We start from the raw sequence: 25,875 nt of genomic DNA on the forward strand, positions 1-25,875 counted from the left end.
TACCAGTGCAAAGTTCAAAAGCCAGCATCTGTGTTGGTATGGAGGTGTGTTAGTGCCCATGGCATGGGCAACTTACACATCTGTGATGGCACCATCAATGCTGAAAGGTACATCCAGGTTTTGGAGCAACACATACTGCCATCCAAGCAATGTCTTTTCCAGGAACGTCCCTGCTTATTTCAGCAAGACAATGCCAAGCCACATTCTGCATGTTACAACAGCATGGCTTTGTAGTAAAAGAGTGCGGGTACTAGACTGGCCTGCCTGCAGTCCAGACCTGTCGCCCATTGAAAATGTGACACATTACAAAGCGCAAAATACGACAACGGAGACCCGGGACTGTTGAACAACTGAAGTCATACATTAAGCAAGAATGGGAAAGAATTCCACCTACAAAGCTTCAACAATTAGTGTCCTCAGTTCCCAAATGCTTATTGAGTGTTGTTAGAAGGAAAGGTGATGTAACACAGTGGTAAACATACCACTGTCCCAGCTTTTTTGAAACGTATTGCAGGCATCCATTTCAAATGAGCAAATATTTGCACAAAAACAATAAAGTTTATCAGTTTAAACATTAAATATCTTGTCTTTGCGGTGTATTCAGTTGAATATAGTTTGAAGAGGATTTGCAAATCATGTATTCTGTTTTTATTTACATTTTACACAACGTCCCAACTTCATTGGAATTGGGGTTGCATGAAATCAGTAAATAACTATTAATGATAACATTTCAGAATATCTGTCACAAATATAAGAAGAAATATAGGTATGATAAACACAAATGGAACATTAAAAAGTATAAAATGTGAAAGGGTTAATATCCATGTCACAGACATGAACGAGCAAAGCTCGTCAGCACGTCACCATGTCATTTTTAGGTTCTACAGGCTTTATTTTGAGTAAATGCTTCAGGGGAGCATTAGCATGGCAAAAACCAGCTGGGGAAGCTCCCCCCCACCGCCAAGAACACATTCACACCAGCAATAAATATATACCCCCTGCCTTTTTAAGCATTTGTCTTTATTTGCCTCTCATATGCCTGGAAAAGCTCCTCACTATCTAACCATGTCCTTTAGGTCCTTCAGACTTTTTTCAGTAAAATGGTCTTGGGCGCATTAGCATGACTAAAACCTTTCATCTTCTGGGGGAGCCCCCCTGAACACATTCACACCCACAATAAATATCTACCCCCCATCTTTTAAAGCATTTCCTTTATTTTGCCTTTCAGCTTCTGGAGGGGGCTCTGCCCCCATACCCCCTCCCCCACCTTTTTAAACATTTTTCATTTTTTTTGCCTTTCAGATGACCCCCTGCCACCGCATTTTTTAATGTAGATGTAAATTAATATTCAAAGTTTTCAGCTAGTTGACAGTAGGGCTGTACAATATGGCCAAATTATCGTATCTCAATATTGTCATATAAATTGTCATGTAAATGTCACTTATATACATGCTGTCCATATTCTTGAGCCACTTAGGTGGGTAGGGAGAGTTCCCATGGGATAAAAAAGCTTTTCAACCTACCATGCCTGGTTTTTTTCATGAAATATGTACAACCCCTGGCAAAAATTATGGAATCACCGGCCTCGGAGGATGTTCATTCAGTTGTTTAATTTTGTAGAAAAAAAGCAGATCACAGACATGACACAAAACTAAAGTCATCTCAAATGGCAACTTTCTAGCTTTAAGAAACAATATAAGAAATCAATCAAGAAAAAAGTAACGGTTACTTTTTTAGATCAAGCAGAGGGGAAAAAAATATGGACTCACTCAATTCTGAGGAATAAATTATGGAATCACCCTGTAAATTTTCATCCCCAAAACTAACACCTGCATCAAATCAGATCTGCTCATTAGTCTGCATCTAAAAAGGAGTGATCACACCTTGGAGAGTTGTTGCACCAAGTGGACTGACAAGAATCATGGCTCCAACACGAGAGATGTCAATTGAAACAAAGGAGAGGATTATCAAACTCTTAAAAGATGGTAAATCATCACGCAATGTTGCAAAAGATGTTGGTTGTTCACAGTCAGCTGTGTCTAAACTCTGGACCAAATACAAACAACATGGGAAGGTTGTTAAAGGCAAACATACTGGTAGACCAAGGAAGACATCAAAGCGTCAAGACAGAAAACTTAAAGCAATATGTCTCAAAAATCGAAAATGCACAACAAAACAAATGAGGAAGGAATGGGAGGAAACTGGAGTCAACGTCTGTGACCGAACTGTAAGAAACCGCCTAAAGGAAATGGGATTTACATACAGAAAAGCTAAAGGAAAGCCATCATTAACACCTAAACAGAAATAAACAAGGTTACAATGGGCTAAGGAAAAGCAATCACAGACTGTGGATGACTGGATGAAAGTCATATTCAGTCATGAATCTCGAATCTGCATTGGGCAAGGTGATGATGTTGGAACTTTTGTTTGGTGCCGTTCCAATGAGATTTATAAAGATGACTGCCTGAAGAGAACGTAAATTTCCACAGTCATTGATGATATGGGGCTGCATGTCAGGTAAAGGCACTGGGGAAATCATTGATGAAATCATTTTTCAAGATGATAATGCATCTTGCCATAGAGCAAAAACTGTGAAAACATTCCTTGCAAAAAAACACATAGGGTCAATGTCATGGCCTGCAAATAGTCCGGATCTTAATCCAATTGAAAATCTTTGGTGGAAGTTGAAGAAAATGGTCCATGACAAGGCTCCAACCTGCAAAGCTGATCTGGCAACAGCAATCAGAGAAAGTTGGAGCCAGATTGATGAAGAGTACTGTTTGTCACTCATTAAGTCCATGCCTCAGAGACTGCAAGCTGTTATAAAAGCCAGAGGTGGTGCAACAAAATACTAGTGATGTGTTGGAGCGTTCTTTTGTTTTTCATGATTCCATAATTTTTTCCTCAGAATTGAGTGATTCCATATTTTTTTCCCTCTGCTTGGTCTAAAAAAGTAACTGTTACTGACTGCCACAATTTTTTTTTCCTGATTTCTTACAGTGTTTCTTAAAACCAGAAAGTTGCCATTTGAAGTGACTTTAGGTTTGTATCATGTCTGTGATCTGCCTTTTTTCTACAAAATTAAACAACTGAATGAACATCCTCCGAGGCCGGTGATTCCATAATTTTTTGCCAGAGATTGTATTAGAAGGTAAGCCATACCACTTTCAGTTTATTCTAATTCATCACAGAAAATAAATACCTCCATTAGGTCAAAGAATTCTATTGGACTGCATCAGATCACACAATCAAATCGCACTGAATCATCCCATAATAAAAACGATTGCTCTTGACTCATGTTTAATAAGGGAGAGATGCAGACACACAATATCAGCTTTTCATTTTCACTTTGTTTACAAATACCACAAAGAGAAACACAGAGACAGAAAATCCTTGATGATGACTGAGCCAATCAACATCAGTGAAATTATTCAGGATTAATGACTCAACCAACTTTACGGAATCATTTAGTTTTTAAACGTGAACAGCAGAGGTCAGGGTCAATGATCTTTGACTTTTCAGCTTCATCTTCATTTAAACAACTAAAACGGACAGTTATCTGGACATGGGTGTGTCTCTCTCTGTCTCTGAGGTGCTTCTGCCTTCGTCTTGAAGTTGTCCCAGAAAGCAGCGTCTTCCTCTGTTAGAGGTGAAGCCAACTCCATGAGGTCACTGAACGACAGCAGCAAAAATGTGGAGGGAAGAGCGAGGGATGAAGGCACAGGCTGACCGAGAGGGAAAACAATATTACATATTGGTAGACTGTAACAACTGATTAACACATATTATGTGCATTTCCAATGCTTGGCACACACCTGGACTAACAACTAGAATAATAATCTACATTTGTTTCATGTATGAAGACAATCTAGTGTCACCTCCATAGTGCATCGTGGTTAAAAACTAAACAGTAATTCCTGTTTTTTCTGTTGACAAGGTGTGTTTTGGTAATATATATATGTAACTGACCTCAGAACAGCCAGTGCCACAACTGACAACCTGACAAATGTTACACACTGATAATGTTGATAACTGTGCTTCCGTTTTATCACAAACACTCAGCCTTGTGACATTTACTGGCTTGTGTAAAATAGTGTTTTTACCCTGCAAGCTGCTGGTCCAAGCGCCACAGCAACATGATGGTCAGTGTCTAGCAAGCTTTCCTGGGGAAACACATATAGAAGAATATAAACACAAATGCACAACATATTCTAATGTACTGATATGACGACTCCAGTATGACATATAGTACTTTAAACCAAACAATTTAGGTATTGTAATGCTCTTTCTCAGTGAACCTTCACTCACATTTTCAGGACTATAAGTCAAGTAAGTCTTTTTTTTTTTTTTTGCCTGGCCCTGTGCCTTGCATTTCAAAGCTGCTTGTATGTAAAAAAAAAAACAAAAAACAAAAAAAAACACTGCAACTTCTACAGCCACAAGATGGACAGGCTACATGCATAACAAGCTGCCTCTATATACTAAGCTGAATGAGGCACTGTTTAATCCACACTGTGGAGCAGAAGATCAATATTACATCCATAAACAAAGAATATTTGAATAAGGAGGGCGTGCTGGGGCTTCAAGAAAGAGTGAAATGAATAAATCATGTTCTCAAACTGACATACCATGCTCTTGAATAAAGACAGGGAATGACCTTCATATGAATCAGCACTTGACTTGTTTACAATTTGTGGGATATCCGGATCCGTAATGAGGATGGCTATGCACAGGTAATGCTAACGAAGAATGTTTTAAAAATGTACAAACACTGAAAAATTGAGCAGTAAAAATCTGCCAGTTAGCTCCTGGTCGCTAATGCTGTTTTTACATTATAAATAAATAATGCGTGGATCAAATTCATTTTGCTTCTTTTTACAGGAAGCAATAGTACCATGTTTAAAAAAATAAATGCAACTTATAGATGATGCAACTAATACTCTAGTGTGCCGTCCAGTCTGGAAAATTTGTACTTTTCTCATTTGTACTTTAACAAATCTACATACTGCAGAATTATTTAATTTCACATTGCCCTACAATATATTACCATGTGGGGATCAAGGAATGAGCTGTTATTCTTTGGTGTGAGAAGACAAATGACATTATTTTGTCATGAGCTCTGACAACATTTCATAATTACTTGGAATCTGCTCTCAAGCGAGGGACATAACCTTGTGCAATGTCTCATTAATCCCTGTCTCTGAATTCAGTGAAGTCGAGCCTTCCCCCACCATTTCTTCTGCAAGGATTACTGTGTCATGCGTGCACTGCTGATCAAAATTAATACATTGAACATTCTGTGCTTCAGAACAGTGGTGAGATAAACACATCTGAAAGGCTGTTTGCCAAATAATCAACCCAACATTTGTGATTCATTGTAAAGGTCACGGATGATGTTACAATGAAACGCTTCTACTATAAAGGCCACACAGAAAGTGGTCAGTTAATATGACCAGCAAAATGACATCTTAACACTGGAAATTCCTATTTGCGTCATAAGGTCATTGGTTCTCTTCCATGCTAGACCCAAACTTTCCTCAAAGCTCTGTGATCAGTTTTTAAGCAATTGTAACTTTCTTAACAACCACCACAGATGTTTTTGAAAAGTTTGATCCTGGAGGTAATGATGTGGAGATCAAGGTGACAAGGAAGATACGGGAGAAAAACAATTTCATGGTGGAGGCCTGAGAAGAGCACAGCCGAGGAAATAATGATGAGGATGGAAGGAGACCTAAGTGAAAAGAGGAGCTCAAATGAGAAATAAGTGGGAAATAAATAGGGGAAAGAGGAGTTATTACAATGGATGGTTCTTCCCTGAAAATGAGGTACTCTTCTCCAATCTTGTGTTTTACAGTCATACAGTCTGATGGGCTACTTTGCAACACTCCACGTGTAATGTCTTGTGTGTATTTCTGTGTCGGAGCACGTCTCAGTCATTTTGCAAATTATTATATTCAGTCAGTATGTATGTTTGTTTTTTGTAATCATTGCATTTTTCACTTTTAACTCACAGTGCAGCACACAGTTTACATCGCACTCTTGCATCTTCACATATTCGCAGCCCTGGCAAGATACCTTTCAGCACACAAAAGGATCAAGCTCAAGGTCAAATGTCAAGGTCACAGCAAAGTGAAACACTAAATTCAATGAAACAAATTTCCTGGCAGCAGGTTTTGAAATTTTGCCTCCAAATTTGGCATGGACACAGTGATTGGCCTTGCCCATAAGCCACTACCTGGGATAAGCAACTGACCTTGACCTTCAGGGTTTTGCTTGAGGTCAAAGGTCACCTAAATTAGATCAAACTTCAGATTACAGCAACATTGTCATGTAATACATCAAATTAAAGGGCTTGATGAGAGGATCCTGAACATAGCAGTTAGTTAGTTATGAAGTTATGATGTAGTTTAATGACATCATCACAAAAATGTGCAAAATCTATATTTTTAAGGGTGTGACAAAGTCTGTAAATCATCACTGCAGACTCTTCACATGCATCAGTCTTACAGTGATACCTTTCAGCACACAAAAGGGTCAATGTTGAGGTCAAAGGTCAAGGTCACAGGAAAGTCAAACACTAAAACGACCCCCCCCCCCCCCAAAAAAAAAAAAAAAAAAAAAACTTTGCTGGTTGCAATTTGTGCTTTTTTGCCTCCAATTTTGGCATGAATATAGTATATTCCCTTGCCCGCCAGTCCTTTTTCATGGTGGTCGTTCCTCGTGGTAGTCTCATGTTCACCTTTTGGCAAGATACCGGTTACTCTCAGGGTAACAGTTTTCATTTCACTGTAGCTACTGTGGAACAAACACTCACTCCAGAGCTCCTACAACCTTTGAACCATGGCTTTTGATCTTATTTATTTTCATGTGCTTTTTAGCCAGACAAGCATAGGAGTAATGGAGACAGCCAGTGAGTGAATGAGGAGGGCCACAAAATTTTGATAAGTCAATTCATAAAAACATTTACATATTCAGCTCTGACATTTGTGGCTCTGCGAGATACAAGTGAGGATCAGCAAACCTCCTATTTTAGGCCAAATCTTTTAACATACACAATGACCGTAACACAAAATAAGCACATACAGTCCTATGAAGTTGGTTGTGAAGTCTTGTTGTTATTAATGGCAGGGTCTTGGTGGCTACTAAGGCCACTGTTACTTGTCCAAAGGCTGAAACAGTCAAATAGTGAGGTTGTTGTGCCAGCCTCCTGCCTAAATTTCCTCACATATGACTTCTCTGTTGATCCTTGTGTACAATGGCCCTGCATGATGGAGACTGACCTGGTGAAATAATAATATAGGTATTTACAACTGGTGAATGAAAATCTAGTACTATATTGCCTTGTTCATCGATGAGAACACATTGAAGTAAAACCTCAACCAATTGTGTTAGTATCAGTAGTAATGGGAACATTGCACCAAACTGCTTTGGTCTCAATTGTTGATAAACCCTTTTTATGGTTAGTGACCCAAACTCATGTGATAACTGATGGAGAGAATCAAACTCAGGTTGTTTTGCAAAGTTGTGACATCTGCATGCACCTCAACATAGAAACTGCTGTTCCTTTGCATTCACAGAAGTGGGTAGAAAAGGTTTTGACATTTCATTAGGATGCTCCATGGGCACAGTCATTTGCAGGTTTTGCACGCACATCCTACTGGGATCCTGGGTACATTAAGATCAGCGTTAGAAATACATTCTGTCTGGTATGACAAAACTGTGGAATCTCCTGAGAAGAGAAAAATGGTAGAGGAGACACACCTGAACTACCTTACTTAAGGCAGCCACATGCCTTAACTGACAGCCTGTTTGTGTTGCTTAAAAAGGAGAGCCAAAGCACTTGTTTTGACAACTCTTCCAAAAAGAAAAAGGAAAAAAGGAAGGGGGACCTGGTGTTTGACAAAGCTCATAGCTTGTAAATTTCAATACTTCAACAGTCATGTCAGTCTTGTGTATCAATTCGGTAGGTCTGCAGTGGAATCAGCAGCTCTAAGGCAGTGTTGTTCTTGTAGGCCGGTTTTTGTTCACAATATTTCTTCACTGGATGCACACGACACACCAGTATAAATTGGATCAAAACAAGTAAAGTACAAATGTTGTCTGCCGGTATTGTTATGTAATGGTGTTGTCTGTGAAGGCAAGCTGATTTATTACACTTTCAAATGAAGGCCAAGAAAAAAGAAAAACAAACAGTAAAAAGTTGACAATTCCAGTGCATCTTCTTAAGATTCTGATTCTGATTAAGGAGTATTATGAGTTAAAAACAAAGGACTCTTCTTGGATACTTGGCTTGATTGATATTTGAACCCCAACCCTCTGACTGAAGGATCACATGGACCCAAGTAATTTAACCAAAATATGATCTCAACAATTCCCTCACAATGAGTTCCACATAAATCCTATATAGGCTCTTAGTCCCATTCATGCTGGTGCTTGTCTCTGGATTCCACAGTGTGAACCAGATGAAAGTCTCTGGCTGCATCTCACTTCAGGGTCTGCTTCCTTCAAAGGCTACATTTGTCAATCACATAATGGTGCATCTTATTTCAAAGGCTACTTGGAATGTGGCCAATGAACGCAGTCTTCTTTCCCCTGAAAACAAAGGATACGACAGATGTATCATTTGCGGCCTAAATAATCCCAAATCGCTGTGCCACCCCAAAAAAGACAAAGTGGTTGGTAAATTAAAACACAAAACAAAAGGACGATTATGGGCTAAATATTCTCTGGTCAACAATGGTTTTGCTACCTGGTGAATATTAGCTGATATAAGGTATTTCAGGTATTCTGATTCCAAATTTGTAATCAGAATTTGTCTAGCACATCAGGTTCTTGAGTTATGCACATGCCAATATTTAGCTAATCTGTTGCTATTATGGCGCTTCTCATGCAAATGTAGATTGTGTTAAAATTTTCTAATTTTAGAATAAAACAGAATTTAGCACTAATTTGGGTGATTTTGGGTTGCTGAATCCAAATATGGTAAAACAATTCAATCAATAAACTGCTAATACTGAGGGCCAACATTGCCAGAAAATTGTAATTTTTTTATAATGATTGCTTTGATCAGTCTACAGATGAAAACCAAGTTTTTGTGGTACATGTACATCAAGTGATGGAATACTGCTGGAGCACTGAATACATACATATATATATATATATATATATATGATTAATCTAGCCTCAAAAATAGTTTGTTCAATGTTCTAAAATCAGAAATGCAAAACATGAAAAAAAAAAAGAGACCTAGAGATATTTGGCAAATGCATCAAATCTAGCACACTGCAAATGTTTATGAGAAAGGAACAATCTATCAAAATCAAAATTAAGACGTGGCCGGAACGAGTCCAACACACAGTTGGAAAACACAATGTAAAATACCAGGCATTAATTGATCCACAGAAAGTATACCTTCCTCCCCTGCATATAAAACTTGGCCTCATCAAGAACTTTGTGAAGGCAATGGATCATAGCTCAGATGGCTTTAAATACCTGAAGCAAAAATGTGGGGCAGTCCAAAGTGATGCCAAGCTTAAAGCTGGGATTTTTGATGGACCTCAAATACGTGAGCTTATTAGAGACAAAGACTTTCCATCTAAGCTCAAACCCCTTGAACTAAGAGCATGGGAATCATTTGTGCAAGTGGTACAGAATTTCTTGGGCAGCCACAAAGCCACAAACTATGAAGAACTAGTTGACAACTTGCTCAAATCATACAAACGCATGGGCTGCAGAATGTCACTTAAGATTCACTTCCTGCACTCTCATCTTGAGTTCTTTCCACCCAATTTGGGTGATGTGAGTGATGAGCATGGTGAAAGATTCCACCAAGATATCTCTGAAATAGAGACCAGGTACCAGGGGCGTTATAATGCAAACATGATGGGTGACTACTGCTGGTTTCTACAGCGTGAAACGTCTGTGACCCACAAGCGCAAGAGCAAGTGTCTGGCTCACTTTTAAACTGTTAAGACTAATTGTGGAGTGTATTAATTTGAGTTTCCTCATAATGATTGATATTTTGGTATCTGTGTAATTTTTTCACCAGTTGTGTGTTCATTTCTAATAAAATCGAGAACAATTTGGCGACTGGCGTTTATTGGTATAGTCACATAACTCAAAATCTTGACATGCTAGAGAAATTCTGTTTGCATATTTGAAATCAGCATACTCAAATTAGTCAAAATCAGTTGTTTCTCGTCAGGTAGCAGACAAAAAGTTTTTTTTTGTTGACCAGTGATATGTATAGCTATAAATAAGTAATGGTTGCAAGTAAAATATGAATAAGTATTGAAAAATGATGACTAAACTTCAGCTGTGAAGGCTGCTAGACAACATAAAATAAAATGCTCCATTGGTTAGACCATGTCATTTCAGAACAGTTGGGTTGGTCTCAGCACTTCAGATCTTCACAGAAAACAGCCTTTGAAGGAAGCACAACTTATCCCACCAGGCTAAATGGCCTACATTATAGTAACAATTCTACAACTCTAAAAAAACATGCAGTATTTGTTGTGTGGGCCGCTGAAGAGGAGGTACTGCTGGCCCACCACCACCAGAGGGCGCCCTGCCTGGAGTGCGGGCTCCAGGCACCAGAGGGCGCTACCGCATCATGGGAGTAATCTGGGTGACAGCTGTCACCCATCACCAAACACAGCTGTTTCTACTCAGCACCGAGGTATATCAGGAGGACGGCGTCTCCACCTCAGTGCCGAGATATCGCCTAAGACCAAGGTAACATTCTCTGCAGCATATTCTGTGATTGACAAACTTGTTAAACCTTTCAGGACTGGTGACTACTGAGACCCTCCTTCTTTGGATAAGTACTCACCTTCCTGCTGAACTTTGCCAAGAGGTGGAGGCGGCTTCTCCCCTCTCTGTACTGGGTGCGTTCATCCACTCCTGTGTGTTCTTGCTCTCTCCTGCCAGCAGTACCGGATCCGACGAGCGGAGGCAGTGGCCACCTGGGAATTCGGGACTTGGCGGTTCCAGTATTTCCAGGGTTCGGTGGCAGTGGAGATCTGGGTGGTTCCGGTTCGACTGAGACGGACGTCTCCTATCTTCGAGCCTGCCCACACGACACCAGCGGATTCGACCCTAAACATTGTGTTTGTTATACTACTCGTGCTTGTTTCAGTAGTAAATCTTGTTTTTTACTTCCTCCATTGTCCATTCATTGCACCCCCTGTTGTGGGTCCGTGTTCCTACACTTTCACAACAGTATTATTGTTATTAATACGTATATGTCACGGACATGAACGAGCGAAGCTCTTCAGCATCCCACCATGTCATTTAGGTGTAGGGATGGGTATTGATAAGATTTTAATTGATATCGATGCCATTATCAATTCCACTTATCGAGCCGATTCCTTCTTGTGAATTTTCTGTGTACTAAAAGTAGGCTTTACAGGTTTTCTATGTCAACAACATTTTATTGAATCTTAAAGTAAATAAATATGAAATTGGTCACTGGATCCTTGATCATTGGACTTAATAAACTCTACATAGTGGATCCTTGATCTCTGGACATAAACAGAAATAAACAAAATCTGTAGTTTTTGTCAAAAGTATTTCCTTTCAGACATTAATGACATGAATGTCACTCCACACCTCTGAGCTGAGGTGAGCCGGCTGCGCTGCATATCAACGTCAATGTAATTCATAACGAACGCAGGATGTCTCATTTTGGGAGGAAAAACACATTTTAGTCGATTGTAGTTTTATTGTTTGTATTACAACATTTGGAAAGAGGTGTCATTTGATTTAAAACAGCGATTTGCTTTGAAGTTATTAATTCCAGCCGGACTCTAACTTTACTCGGCAGAGAGCAGGGCAGCGTTCGGAGCTGTGCGAATGGAATGGAAGATGATTCATGTTTCTTGTCTGCAACAAGAGTCCCAGTTAGTGACCTTAATCTGCACAAAAGTGACTCACGATTAACATTTTTAAATGGCTTTGAGAGGGGTTAAGAAGCGGACTTGCTGCTTCTGAAAAGCATCAAAGCAATGAACCAATGAAGAAGTGGGTCAGAGCACTGCTTCGTTGGTTCAAGCTTCAAGAACAGCTGCTGCAGAAGCAGTTGATTACAGACCAGCTGCAGGGTCTGCAATCAATATAGAGAAATGATCATTTTCCTGACAAACACCCTCAAGAACAACGGCCACTCTGAAGGACCGATAAGGGAACTGTTAAGCAAAAAGGCTATTGATCATTTCGTGTCATTTCCGGTTTGCGGCTTCATCTATCATTGGTTTGTGGCTTTTTACGATAATGTTGTCCGGTTTGTGGCTTTTTCTCCACTGGGGAGATTTTTTTGTGCCATTTCCATTTTGTGACTTTGCTTACCATAAGAGCAAGCTTCGCAGTGCTTCACTCGTTTTATTATTTGTACTAATAAAGCTACATGCACTAGGCTCACAGGGTCATGCATTAGGAGTCGTAATGTGACTAAAGACTATTCCAACAGTCACTGTTTGAAAGGCAGGCTATAAGCCACCAGTCTATCAGAGGGCCGACACACTGCCACAGACAAACTCATTCTTACCCAATAGCCAATTTCAGAATTTCCAACTCACCCAACCTGAATGTATTTAGAAGTGGGAGGAAGCTGGAATACCCAGAGAGAACCAACACAAACACAGAAAGAACATGAAAACTCCACTTTGATTCGATCCCAGGACCATCTCATTGTGAGGTAAATGTGGTGCAGACACCAGCAATTCACATTAGTCCAGCAAGTCAGGCGAAGGCAATCTCCCATCCACCAACTATGCACCATAGTGGCATACACGTGACCAGTAATCAGTTTTTGAAGCCCAACAGAAAAGTGGAGATGTGTTCTTTCAGATGTATGAAAACTCTAGACCAATCATTTTAAAGGTGGGGTGCATGCACAATGGAGGAATATGTTTCATTCAATTTATTGAAACTGCAGTTTCCACATTACGTGTGTAGTCACACAGCCTGATTGTGTTCTGATTAATCATGCAGGCTGAATAGGGTATTATATTTTTCAATAGGGTATTTTTTTGTCAGACATTTGGTGAACTACACAGCACTTGGTGGACCTGTTGGATGCAGCGGCTCTGATTCAGTGGATGTACTGAAAAACTACAGCAATCTTGGCTAAAATATCACCTCTGGATAACAAACTCTGCACGATACTGCCATTGTGCACGTGTCTCTGTGGGCTGGTTCATCTCCCTGCAGCTGCATCAACCCAACTGGGCACTATAGTTTCATAGTTTTTTTTTTTAAAGAAAAGTATGTAATATTTGACCTCACTCTTTATACCTGACCTCAGAATGACTCACTTCAAATATCCAGTCCTCTTGTTCCTCTTCATCAAGAAGCATTTTGGTCTGACGGAGGGTGTAGCCTGGCATTAGTGGCTCAGTGGAGAGGTGAAACTCTGCCCTCTGCAGGTTGAAGCCCAGTCCTGTACCAATGGCTTTGATGTAACTCTCCTTCAGGGTCTTGGTAAAAAAGGAAATAACCCCAGTAAGCTCATCAGACACCAACACAAAATACTCAAAAGCACATACACAAAAAAAGTTTTCAATAAGACTAAGGAAAATATGATTTTGAATATCTGAAAAAGTGGGGAACAATCAAAAAATCAAGTCATCAGCAGAAAATTAACAAGCAAGCAAAGTAATAGGATCATATTGTACATTATGAAAAAGCCAATCCAGGCCAGTGTGTTTAAAAAAAAAAGACAAAGTTACAGCCACAAATATCACAGACACTGAGATGTATCCTAAAAACAGCCAGTTTGTGTGCTTGGTAAGTAGAAAGGAACTGGTGCTAGCCAGGCCCTTTTTCCCTTGGGTGAGAGACTTTCTCATCCAGACAATGTGGATGTGTTGCACATAATGACTTACTCACTGAGTGTATCATAACCTGAAGGAGACTGTGCCATATGTACAGAAATCCAAAACAAGCCATTTCAGGCATAAATTCAGCTTAAAATAGGTTTCATTTCTACATGTAGACTCACAGAATCCTGCGACTTTGGAATGTTTTCTATCAACCACCAACCATGTGATTAGACAGAAACAGATTTTTGACAGTATGACATCCTTTAATCTTAGAGATCGATTTGTCAAGCAAAGATTATTTGTTGGTAGCCTCTCAAATTTGACACTTCCGTGCACTTCTCGTCCACGTTTTACAGCATCCAAAATAAATGAGAAATGCTGAAGCTGGCACTGCAACAGAATCCAACTCCAAGTGTATAAAACTGTGAATATGTGAGAAAAGACTGTGTGTGAGGAAATGCATTCAGCTGAAATCCTGCTGGAGATCCAATGAGCCACAATAACAGTGTTACAAGGCCAATTGCTATGGCAACCATCAAGCTCTACCATTTGTCAACAGGGTGGTGATGATATCAGAGCTTGACGTCTCTGTGCCACCCTCTCAATCACACCCGATCTTTACTTAGAAGCACCGCCGTGGCCCCTTGTACGTCTATGTGCAACTGTGTGCATCTTCGTGAAGGCCAGAATCAGATCATTTTGGAAGGTGGGCTAACATATTCCAAAAGGCCTGAAAAGGGTTGCCTAGGGGTTAATGCTTGGGTTTTGGGGTTAGAATTCATCTTAGATTAGATTTGGATGTGTAGTTGTCATGGTTGAGGTCAGTGTTCAGGTTCTGGGCAATGCAATATGTGAAAAGGACGCTGAATAAATATGCGTCTTTGCTGAAGAAGAAAGCACAAACAAGAAAATAGAAAAACAGAAAACAGAGAAGAAAAAGGACATTTATGCATCACTAAAGAAGAAATGCAGAGATAAATTTGCACAGAACATTAGAAAAGAGAAAATAGAAATGGGGGAAAAAGCAGTATAAGATGTTTGAGAACTTTCAGTGTGAATAGAATCTATACAAGAATAAGCTCATCTCAAAGGACATTTGCTGTGGAATTTTCTCCCCATGTTTCCTTCACATGTCTGCTGGGCCGAGCAACAATGCAATGTGATGACAGGGTAGTATGGTTGCCATGGTTACCCAGTGGCGGTAGAACATGGAGAGCTGCTGGCGCTCTGAGCTGGCTGATTGGATAACACTCCACTCGTAGTCTGTAAACTGACGAGTCATGATGCGGAAAAAGTCGGACACTGAGTTGCTACCTAGGAAGAGAAAGAGGAGATGAGGATGAAAGGATGGGGGGGCGGAGAGATGAAAAGGAAGAGGAAAAAGGGGGAGAGTGATTGAAGGTTGGTTACAGGATTGAAGAGAGAGAAAGAGACATCTCTCTTTTCAGGTCAACAGCACCCAGCTCAGTGGGGATTTTATCTTCATTTTATGTGAATAAACTTCACATACACATAAAGTCAAATATGCCACAATGATAATACACAACCTTTAAATGGTCACAGATTCATGGCAGGAAGACAAAAACCTTGATTTTCACTGACATGACTGCAAAGTGGACATCACACCACATCACACATCTGAATGTGGATGTAAATTCCAAACAATACCTTTTGACACAAAAGACAACACTGACCTCTTGTGTTCAAGATAGGAAACATCCAATATTTAATCTGAAACCCAAGTCCAATTTTTGCCCATTTAACAGAATTAGTTATGCAAGTCAACAGACAGCACAAATAATTTTATAGGCTTAATGTTTCTTAAAGTTGTACCGCCGCTGAGTTTTTAAGATTTAAGTCACAAAAAGAATTTTCTTTAGCACCACTGTAATTTTTTTCCATGGCCTTTAAATAAGGGATTCATAGTATGACATTGCCAATATGATCAAAATTTGCGCTGTCTGCAAAAAAAAAAACAAAAGAAAAAAAAGAAAAAATTGTAATTAATTCCCCAGCAGGGGAAAAAAAATCCAGTGAACAGACAGCCATGAACTACATTTGATAGCGCTGTCAGATCACGTGGGGAATTCCCTCAACCTGGGTGAGGGATGCTGGGAAGCATACGGCGACAGCCAATCAAAGTAAAGAAAGGCAGCATGACATTAGTTGGCTGTTTGAACAAAATAAACCAAGATGGTGGAAAACACTCTGAAACAGCTTATTTTTGTGTAAATCTATTGTTTCTCATGCAATTTGCAAAAATGACTGAGAAATAAACACTTCTAAATGAAACAAAATGCCATTTTTGAAACCAGATAACACCTCTGAAGTGATTTACAAGACATCTTATAGATGTTAGCGTGCATGTCCAGGGAACATGCATCACACAAGATCAAAAGTCATCTCAAAACTTCATGCATGTGCACATACATACTTCATACTACATTTTCTGAAAAATGAACTGAAATGTTGCTGAAAATGTACTGATTCGATCGTATTTCGATCAGAAAGATTTGAACTCCTCATTTCAGAGTCAGAGCTGCGTCAGTCACAGTCAGTCAGAGCTGCAAAAAGTTTGTACCTGAGTTTTCAGAGGTGGTGTTTGTAGTTGCCATCTGCCACGCCGGTGTTTGCCAACCCGGACAGTGGGAATATCACCTCAACCGGCAACTTAGCCCCGCGACTGGACAGCAACAACGTCCGAGGCCCAACGTGGTGAATTCACTGAGGCCGCGCGCTGCGTCATTAGAGCCGCGCGTCACGAGTGCCGCTTCCCCGAGGCCTCGTGCAGCCACCGCGCATCCATCAGCGCGGAAACACCGAGGCCGCGCGGCACCAGCGCAGTGCAGATCCATCCCGGTGACAAACAACGCAGGCTGTTAACATCGGCGATCGACAAGCTGCTCATAAGCCGACCATGGGGCCTAAGAAGGTTCTGACAGCGGAGGAAGGTGACGATATTAAAAAATCTCTGGACTTTCTATCAGAGGAGATTTCTGTTGTGAAGCAGCAACAGAAATCAATCATGGATCTGGTGGAGGAGGTGAAGGCATTACGGCTCCAGAATGCCGAGAAAGACCGGCATCTGGTGCAGCTGGAAAATAGAGTGGCTGAATTGGAGCAGTACACCAGAATTAACGACGTCATCATCACAGGTCTTCACATCAAACCACGGTCCTACGCACGGGCGGTAACAGATGAGAGCGGAGGGGAGCCCAGTGAACAGGAGGTCAGCTCTGTGGAAAAACAGGTTGCTGATTTCCTCCTATCTAAAGGTATAGAAATGGATTTAAATAACATTGAAGCGTGCCACCCTCTGCCCCGGAGAAATGACGGTGATAAACGAACCGTCATCATGAGATTCATCAACAGAAAACACAAAACAGCACTGTTAAAACAAGGAAGAAAACTGAAAGGGACAAACGTATTCATCAATGAACATCTCACCAAACGGAATGCCGACATCGCCAGGAAAGCACGCTTCTTGAAGAAACAGGGAAAAATCCAGCACACATGGACTTCAAACTGTAAAATATTCATCAAACTGAACGGATCACCAGAACAAGCAAAAGTCATGGCAATAAGGAACATCGAGGAGCTGGACAAATATGAACAATAGTGTTTCTTAAAGCGAGGATCTGGACAGATATGACCAATAAGGTATGAGGACACAAACACATCACAACACCATGACACAGACCAGAGGAACCTATTCATCTACTACCTATTCATCTACATCTGGAGACAAGAAGGATATAACTCAAAGGATTGCTGATCATGGAAAAGTAGAACTGAGAACATTTAAATACACAGACCACAATGTACTGGACTTGGAGCACGATATAGACCCGGACAATAATTTCTTCTCAAATATCAATGACAGTTGTTGCTATTATACAGATGAACAGTTTAATCGGATCATTAAAACGGATAACAAATTATCAATAATCCATTTCAACAGCAGAAGTCTATATGCAAACTTTAACAACATTAAAGAATATTTAAGTCAGTTTAAAAAAATATTTAACATAATTGCTATATCAGAAACATGGATCAATGAAGATAAAGGAATGGATTTTGAACTGGATGGATATGAATTTAATTGTGTAAACAGAAAGAATAAGAGTGGAGGAGGAGTGGCTGTGTATGTGGATAAGAACATGGATTATAAAATAGTAGACGATATGACAACTGTGATTGATAACTTATTAGAATGTATAACGATTGAAATATGTGAAGAAAAAAGCAAAAATGTATTAGTCAGCTGTATATATAGAGCACCAGGATCTAGTATTGAAACATTCACTGACTGTATGGGAAAAATGTTCTCAAAAACTAATCAAAAAACTGTGTTCATTTGTGGTGACTTAAATATTGATCTGATCAATCCAAATAAGCATAAAATAACAGATGAATTTATCAGTATAATGTACAGTATGAGTTTATATCCAAAAATCACCAGGCCAAGCAGAATTACATCCCATAGTGCCACCTTAATTGATAATATATTCAGCAATGATATTGAGAATAACACTGTGAGTGGATTATTAATCAATGACATTAGTGATCATCTACCAGTTTTCATCGTTTATAATAGAAACCATCGGCGGAATCAGCCAGAGGAGAAAATAAAATACAGGCGAGTGCGGACAGAGGAAAACATGAACACACTAAAGAAGGATTTACAGGAGCAAAACTGGGAAAAGGTATACAGTGAAAGTGATGTTGATAGTGCATATGAAACTTTTTTACAAATATTTACATCATTATATGATAAAAATTGTCCAATTAAACAAGACTACAGAAAACAAAAAATCCAAGCTCGACCATGGATGACGAAAGGGTTACGAATGCATGTAATAAGAAAAATACACTGTATAGAGAATTCATAAAACTAAAGACTAAAGAGGCAGAAAATAGATATAAGAAATACAAAAATAGATTAACTAATATTATACGGGTATGTAGGAAGGAATATTATAGTAACATATTATATAATAACAAAAACAATATTAAAGGAATATGGGATATATTAAATAGCATTATCAAAAATGGTAATAAAAAACAGAGTTACCCTCAGTATTTCATTGATAATAATGTCAAGAAGGAAAATAAGGATGAGGTAGTCAACGGTTTTAATAATTTTTTTGTAAATATTGGACCAAGCTTGGCAGAAAAAATTCCCGATTCCCAACCTGAGGATTGGGATAATAATCTCATAGAAAGAAATCCCTGTTCAATGTTCCTCACAGCAGTGGATGGAAATGAAATTATAGACATTGTGAATAATTGTAAATATAAAACATCTACCGATTTAAATGAAATTGATATGGTGGTGGTAAAACAGGTCATTGAATGGATTGTAGAACCATTAACATACATCTGTAACTTATCATTTCAAACCGGTAAATTTCCCAATCAAATGAAAATAGCTAAGGTTGTGCCGCTGTATAAGACTGGGGATAGACACCACTTCACAAATTATAGACCTGTTTCTTTGCTTCCACAATTTTCCAAATTATTAGAAAAGTTATTCAATAATAGATTAGACAAATTCATAAATAAACATAAATTACTTACTGATAGTCAATATGGATTCAGAGCACATAGTTCAACATCACTTGCATTAATAGAATCAGTTGAGGAGATTACAAACGCCATAGACCACAAATTACATTCAGTTGGAATATTTATAGACCTTAAAAAGGCTTTTGATACAATCAATCATGACATATTAATCAGTAAACTTGAACAGTATGGGATTAGGGGGTTGGTGTTGCACTGGGTGAGAAGCTACTTAAGTAACAGAAAACAGTTTGTGAAGTTGGGGGAATATACATCATCATGCTTGGACAATGCTTGTGGCGTCCCACAGGGGTCAGTATTGGGTCCAAAACTGTTTCTAATTTATATAAATGATATTGTCAATGTTTCCAAAATATTAAAATTAGTATTATTTGCAGATGACAAGCATTTTTTGTTCAGGGGGGGATTTGCAGGAGTTACTGAGGAGGATCAGTATAGAAATGGGAAAATTGAAAATATGGTTTGACAGAAACAAATTATCATTAAACTTAAGTAAAACAAAATACATGTTATTTGGCTATTGTAATACAGACATACAGGTTCAGTTACAAGTCGAGGGGGTAGATATTGAAAGGGTACATGAAAATAAGTTTCTGGGGGTGATAATAGATGATAAGATAAACTGGAAGACTCATATAAAACATATACAAAGTAAACTGTCAAGAAGCATTTCAGTTCTAAACAAAGCGAAACATATTCTGGACCACAACTCACTCCGCATTCTTTACTGCTCACTGGTTTTACCATATTTACAGTACTGTGCAGAGGTATGGGGTAATACTTATAAAGGTACAACACAATCACTATCAGTAATGCAGAAAAGAGCTATAAGAATTATTCATAATACTGGCTATAGAGATCATACAAATCCACTATTTTTACAATCCAAATTCTTAAAATTCACAGACTTGGTTCATTTTCAAACAGTACAAATTGTGTATAAAGCAATAAACAATTTACTTCCAGCAAATATTAAAAATATGTTTTTTAACAGATCAGGGGATTACAGTCTGAGGGGGAAATTTAATTTAAAGCATCAGTGGGCACGAACAACATTAAAAGGTTTCTGTATTTCTGTCTGTGGGGTGAGGATGTGGAACAGATTGGGAGTGGGGCTCAAGCAATGTCCAAGCATGAACCAGTTCAAACAGCGGTACAAAAATATGGTTTTTTCTGGGTATAGGGAGGAGGAAGGGTAATGAGGGTTAGGGTGTTTTTGTTGTTTGCTTCGGCTTGTAAATATATAGTATTTTGTATGTAAGTAGGTATGTGTAGGTGTATATTTATGTTTGTGTATATATACGTGTATATATGTATATGTGTATATATGTGTATGTTGATGTGTATATGTATGTGTGTGTATATATATGTATATATATATATTGATATCGGTTTAGGTGTGTAGGAATTTATGTGTATATGTGGCAAAGGGTATTACTGGTTGTGGGGAAGAAGGGGTAGGGATAAATAAGCTGATGCTTCACCCTACCCCTTTTCAGACATGTTGGGTACACAGTAGGAACTTTTTTGTTGTTGTCTTTACTGATCTATCTTGTAATTGTTGTTGTATCAAATGTTCGAAATAAACAGTTTTCATTCATTCATTCATTCACATGTGCTTCCTTCTCTAGAAGCTGTAAAAAGTAAAATAAAATATTCATTATGGAATTCCCCCCAGGTAAATAGCTTCTCTTCTTTAAAAGGAGCTGTAATTTTACAACACTTTACAAAAACAGACCAGTGTTATAATTCCTGGATTTCAGTAGAAACTAAATGTTACCAGTTTTGTAAAATTTGAAAGGTTGTACAGCTTTAAATTAGTTCAGAAAAAAAATTAAACAACAGCTTAACTGATAATGGGCACAATCATTTTGATTTACTTGATTTGATTAATTTTATCTATTTCAATCAGCAAACTCATGCAATAACAGAAAATAAATAAATGAATAGATAAAATCAAGCAAAAAAAGGAAAATACATAAAATACTGAATATACTGAAAAAAACATGTAGCTGAGTGAAAAAGGTCAAGGCTGAAGCTATCTAGCTGTTAAATGCCCTAACCCATTTATACCATGTCAATATTAAAACAAAACATTTCTATCAGACCAGCAACAGTAATATGAAAACAATCACAATGAATCACCGGTGTCGCAGACCGAATGGTCCCCCTAAAAATCAGTCCCCCCCCGATGACGCGGTTCACGGATTAACACCTTGTTTCTGCTTCAAACTGCACTCCAGTCATCATCTATCTCAGCGACAGATATCTGAAGCTTTTGTACAACAATCATTTCCACATAAATTCAGCATTATTTCATCATAAAAGTGGCGGAAGCGATCAGACCGCTGCGGCTAAACGAGCTGCTAGCTGATGCGTTAACTACGCGTCGGATATTTCAAAGTGTCAAGGAATTTCGCCTTGTTTCTGCTTAAATCGGCCTTTTTCTGCTTAATACTGACTTCAGAATGATTTAAGAGGTTTTACCTTGATTATCTGATGGTTAATAATCCCATTAATCCATTTGATTGCTTTGGGTGAAGAGACTCCATCTCAGTTGTGCTGCTGTGGTCTGAAATGATGCATGCGCAGATGCAAAAGGCGGACCGATTTTTAGGGGTGGACCGGTTGGTCTGCAACACCGGTACTGGTAGACTTCAATGTCTTTTACCATTTTGAATACTTTAGTCAACACTGTAACTATTTAAGGTAGATTTTTTTGTACATTCTTTTAAAATGATTTATATTGGTGCTCTCTTTGAGCTCCAGCTCTAAACTGTTCCACAAATCCACACCACAGATTGATATTCACTTCTTTTTGAAGTTCAATTACTCTCTCAACTATAGCCACCTTCTCTTTCTATAAGTAGATTTTGTATATTTTTTGGCGGTAAATTGTTTCTGGCTTTGCGATGTTTTAAATGACCAAATCTATAAACTTCAAGATGATTTTACAAATAGTGGGTTGGTGTGTTCTCTGTTTCCCACTTTATTTATTAACCTTATTGCTCTTTTCTGTAGTATGCATAGTGGCTGCAGGGTGATTTTGTAGTTGTTTCCCCATGCTTCCACACAGTAAGACAGATATGGTAAAAATAATGAACAACAGACAATACGTAAGGCTTTATAGTCCAGTAAGTATTTTGTCTTCCCCAGAATTGCAGTGCATTTTGCCAGTTTTGAACCTGTTTTGAACCAGTTTTGAATCATTAATTGCTTCTTGTTCTGATGTCTCTTCAACATTGCATTGAGGTCTGGGACAGTGCCTAAGGAGTGGCAAACTGGGGTGGTGGTTCCCATTTTTATAAAGGGAACCAGAGAATGCGTGCCAATTACAGGAGCATCATACTACTCAGCCTCCCTGGTAAAGTCTACTCCAGGATGCTGGAAAGGAGGGTTCAGTTGATAGTCAAACCTCAGATTGAAGAGGAACGATGCGGGTTCCATCTTGGTCGTGGAACAACCAGCTGGGATCTTGGCGGGTGCCTGGGAGTATGCCCATCCAGTCTACATGTGTTTTGTGGACTTGGAGTAGTCGTATGATCATGTACCCCAGGAGATACTGTGGGAGGTGCTGCAGGAGTATGGAGTGAGGAGGTCCCTTCTCAGAGCCATCTAATCTCTGTCCTCAAAAACAGAGCTGTGTTTGGGTGCTCGGCAGTAATTTGGACTCGTTTCCAGTGGGGGTTGGCCTCCGCCAGGGTTGCGCCTTATCACCAGTCCTGTTTGTGATATCTATGGACAGCATATCGAGGCATAGTTGGGGGAGGAGGGTCTTCAATTTAGTGGGCTCAGAGTCTCATTACTGGTTTTTGCCGATGATGTGGTCCTGTTGGCTTCATCAGCCGGTGACCTCCAACACTCACTGGATCAGTTCACAGCCGAGTGTGAAGCAGCTGTGATAAATATCAGCACCTCTAAATCTGTGGGTAGGGAATGCGGTCTTGCCCCAAATGAAGGAGTTCAAGTACCTCTGGGTCTTGTTCAAAGTTGAGGGGACAATGGAGCATGAGATTAGCCGGGGAATCGACACAGCAGGGACGGTGTTGCATTTTCTCTACCAAACTGTTGTGACAAAAAGGGAGCTGAGCAAAAATGCAAAGCTCTCGATGTACTGGTCAATCTTCGTTCCTACTCATACCTACGGTCATGAGGGTTGAGTCATGACCGAAAGAACTAGATTCCAGGTACAAGCGGCTGAAATGGGCTTTCTTAGGAGGGTGGCTGCTGTCTTCCTTAGAGATGAGGTGAGAAGCTCGGTCATCCATGAGGAGCTTGGAGTAGAGCTGCTGCACCTTCGTACTGAAAGTTGCCAGCTGAGGTGGTTCGGGCATCTTGTAAGGATGCCTCCTGGGTGCGTCCCTAGTGAGGTATTCCAGGCAAGTCCACCTGGGAGGATACCCTGGGGAAGACCCAGGACTAGGTGGAGAGATTATACATCCACACTGGCCTGGGAACGCCTCGGAATCCCCAAGTCTGAGATGGTTAATGTGGCCCAGGAAAAGGAAGTTTGGGGTTCCCTGCTGGAGCTGTTGCCTGCACAACCCGATCCAGAATAAGTGGTTGAAGATGAGCGAGTGAGTGTGTTTTGACAAAACCCAAATGTCATAGCTCTTCATTTAACAGCTTTGAAAGATGTGTTTTCTAATCGTTTACCTGACATGGTGGTCTTCATAACATCCACACCAACCTGCAGCCCCTGCTCTGCAGCCAGCACGGCATACTCCCCCTGGTGGGAAATGTTGAAACTCCAGGCACAGGGATCAGGATCAGAATCTGAACAGACCTAAATGGAAAAACCAAACCATGCTGGTCAAAATGAGTAAATATTTTTTTTTTTTAAATCACATCACATTAACAAAAAACACAAACCTTTGTGTATCTTTATAATTATACACTTGTTTCCTCTTTATATTATTTAATCACTAAGAAAACAACATGTTTTAATACAAGAAAACATATACCATAAAAACTTTATTTATAAAGCACCTAGAAACAGCCAGCGCTGACACAAGGTCCTATTCACTACAAACACAAGACAAATTAAAACACAATAAAATAAAAATAAAAAGAACCACTGAAATGCAATTTAAAACATTATCAAACCAAGCCTTGCTTGTGTCAAAAGCCAAGGAAAAAAGATACGTTTTTAAACAAACTTTAAAAATGACGAATTAAGGGTGCCTCCCTAACACCCAGAGGCAAGCTTTTCCACAGTTTGGGAGCAACAACAGAAAAAGTCCTGTCCCCTCTGATCTTTCTCTTCGACGTAGGCATGTGTAAGAAGCAGCTGGTCAGCTGACCTGAGAGACCGACGAGGTGCATAAGGCTGAAGAAGCCCAGAGGGGTACGATGGAGCTAAACCATGGAGGGACTTAAAAACGAACATAAGAATTTTAAAATTGATTGATCTCTGCTCCACCTCCACAGCATGTCTTTCTCCTGGTTCTCTCCCTCAGCCCCAACCAGTCCCAGCAGAAGACTGCCCCTCCCTGAGCCTGGTTCTGCTGGAGGTTTCTTCCTGTTAAAAGGGAGTTTTTCCTTCCCACTGTCGCCAAGTGCTTGCTCACAGGGGGTCGTTTTGACAGTTGGGGTTTTTCTGTAATTATTGTATGGCTTTGCCTTGCAATATGAAGCGCCTTGGGGCAACTGTTTGTTGTGATTTGGCGCTATATAAATTAAATTGATTTGATTTTGATTTGATTAATTAATTCATTCAGCTTATTAATTAATCAAAAACCCAGACAGAGCTTTAATTCATTTGAAAGCTTGACTCTTAGTCTTGTCCATCCAAATTGGAAGTCCCAAAAACCAGTTTTATTTGTTGTTATCTATCATCCTCCTGGTCATTACTGTGAGTTTCTCTGTGAGTTTTCGGACCTTTTGTCTGACTTAGTGCTTAGCTCAGATAAGATAATTATAGTGGGCGATTTTAACATCCACACAGATGCTGAGAATGACAGCCTCAACACTGCCATTTAATCTGTTGTTAGACTCGATTGGCTTTGCTCAAAATGTAAATGAGTCCACCCACCACTTTAATCATACCTTAGATCTTGTTCTGACTTATGGTATGGAAATTGAAGACTTAACAGTATTCCCTGAAAACCCCCTTCTGTCTGATCATTTCTTAATAACATTTACATTTACTCTGATGGACTACCCAGCAGTGGGGAATAAGTTTCATTACAGTAGAAGTCTTTCAGAAAGCGCTGTAACTAGGTTTAAGGATATGATTCCTTCTTTATGTTCTCCAATGCCATATACCAACACAGGGCAGAGTAGCTACCTAAACTCTGTGAGTGAGATAGATTATCTCGTCAATAGTTTTATATCCTCATTGAGGACAACTTTGGATGCTGTAGCTCCTCTAAAAAAGAGAGCCTTAAATCAGAAGTGCCTGACTCCGTGGTATAACTCACAAACTCGCAGCTTAAAGCAGATAACCCGTAAGTTGGAGAGGAAATGG

At 39.5% G+C, this 25,875-nt stretch overlaps 1 protein-coding gene and 1 long non-coding RNA gene across 2 annotated transcripts in view; one reads left to right on the forward strand and one right to left on the reverse strand.

Annotated features, from left to right (window-relative positions):
• Positions 1–3,269: 3,269 nt before the first annotated feature.
• The window catches only part of aasdhppt (aminoadipate-semialdehyde dehydrogenase-phosphopantetheinyl transferase), a 33,229-nt gene continuing 10,623 nt past the window's right edge, over positions 3,270–25,875 (reverse strand). The window contains exons 3-7 of the mRNA XM_034167733.1: positions 24,063–24,192; positions 15,013–15,134; positions 13,314–13,475; positions 4,104–4,163; positions 3,270–3,725 (exon numbers count right to left, since the gene is read on the reverse strand). Of these exons, the coding sequence (XP_034023624.1) occupies positions 3,543–3,725; positions 4,104–4,163; positions 13,314–13,475; positions 15,013–15,134; positions 24,063–24,192 (657 nt within the window). The 3' untranslated portion in view covers positions 3,270–3,542. The remainder of the gene's footprint in view (positions 3,726–4,103; positions 4,164–13,313; positions 13,476–15,012; positions 15,135–24,062; positions 24,193–25,875) is intronic.
• Positions 13,762–14,645, forward strand: LOC117508083. The gene is made up of 2 exons (XR_004559977.1): positions 13,762–14,470; positions 14,503–14,645. It is a non-coding gene; the product is annotated as an uncharacterized LOC117508083 (long non-coding RNA).

Source organism: Thalassophryne amazonica, chromosome 4, assembly GCF_902500255.1.
Source record: "Thalassophryne amazonica chromosome 4, fThaAma1.1, whole genome shotgun sequence".
Lineage (NCBI taxonomy): Eukaryota > Metazoa > Chordata > Actinopteri > Batrachoidiformes > Batrachoididae > Thalassophryne > Thalassophryne amazonica.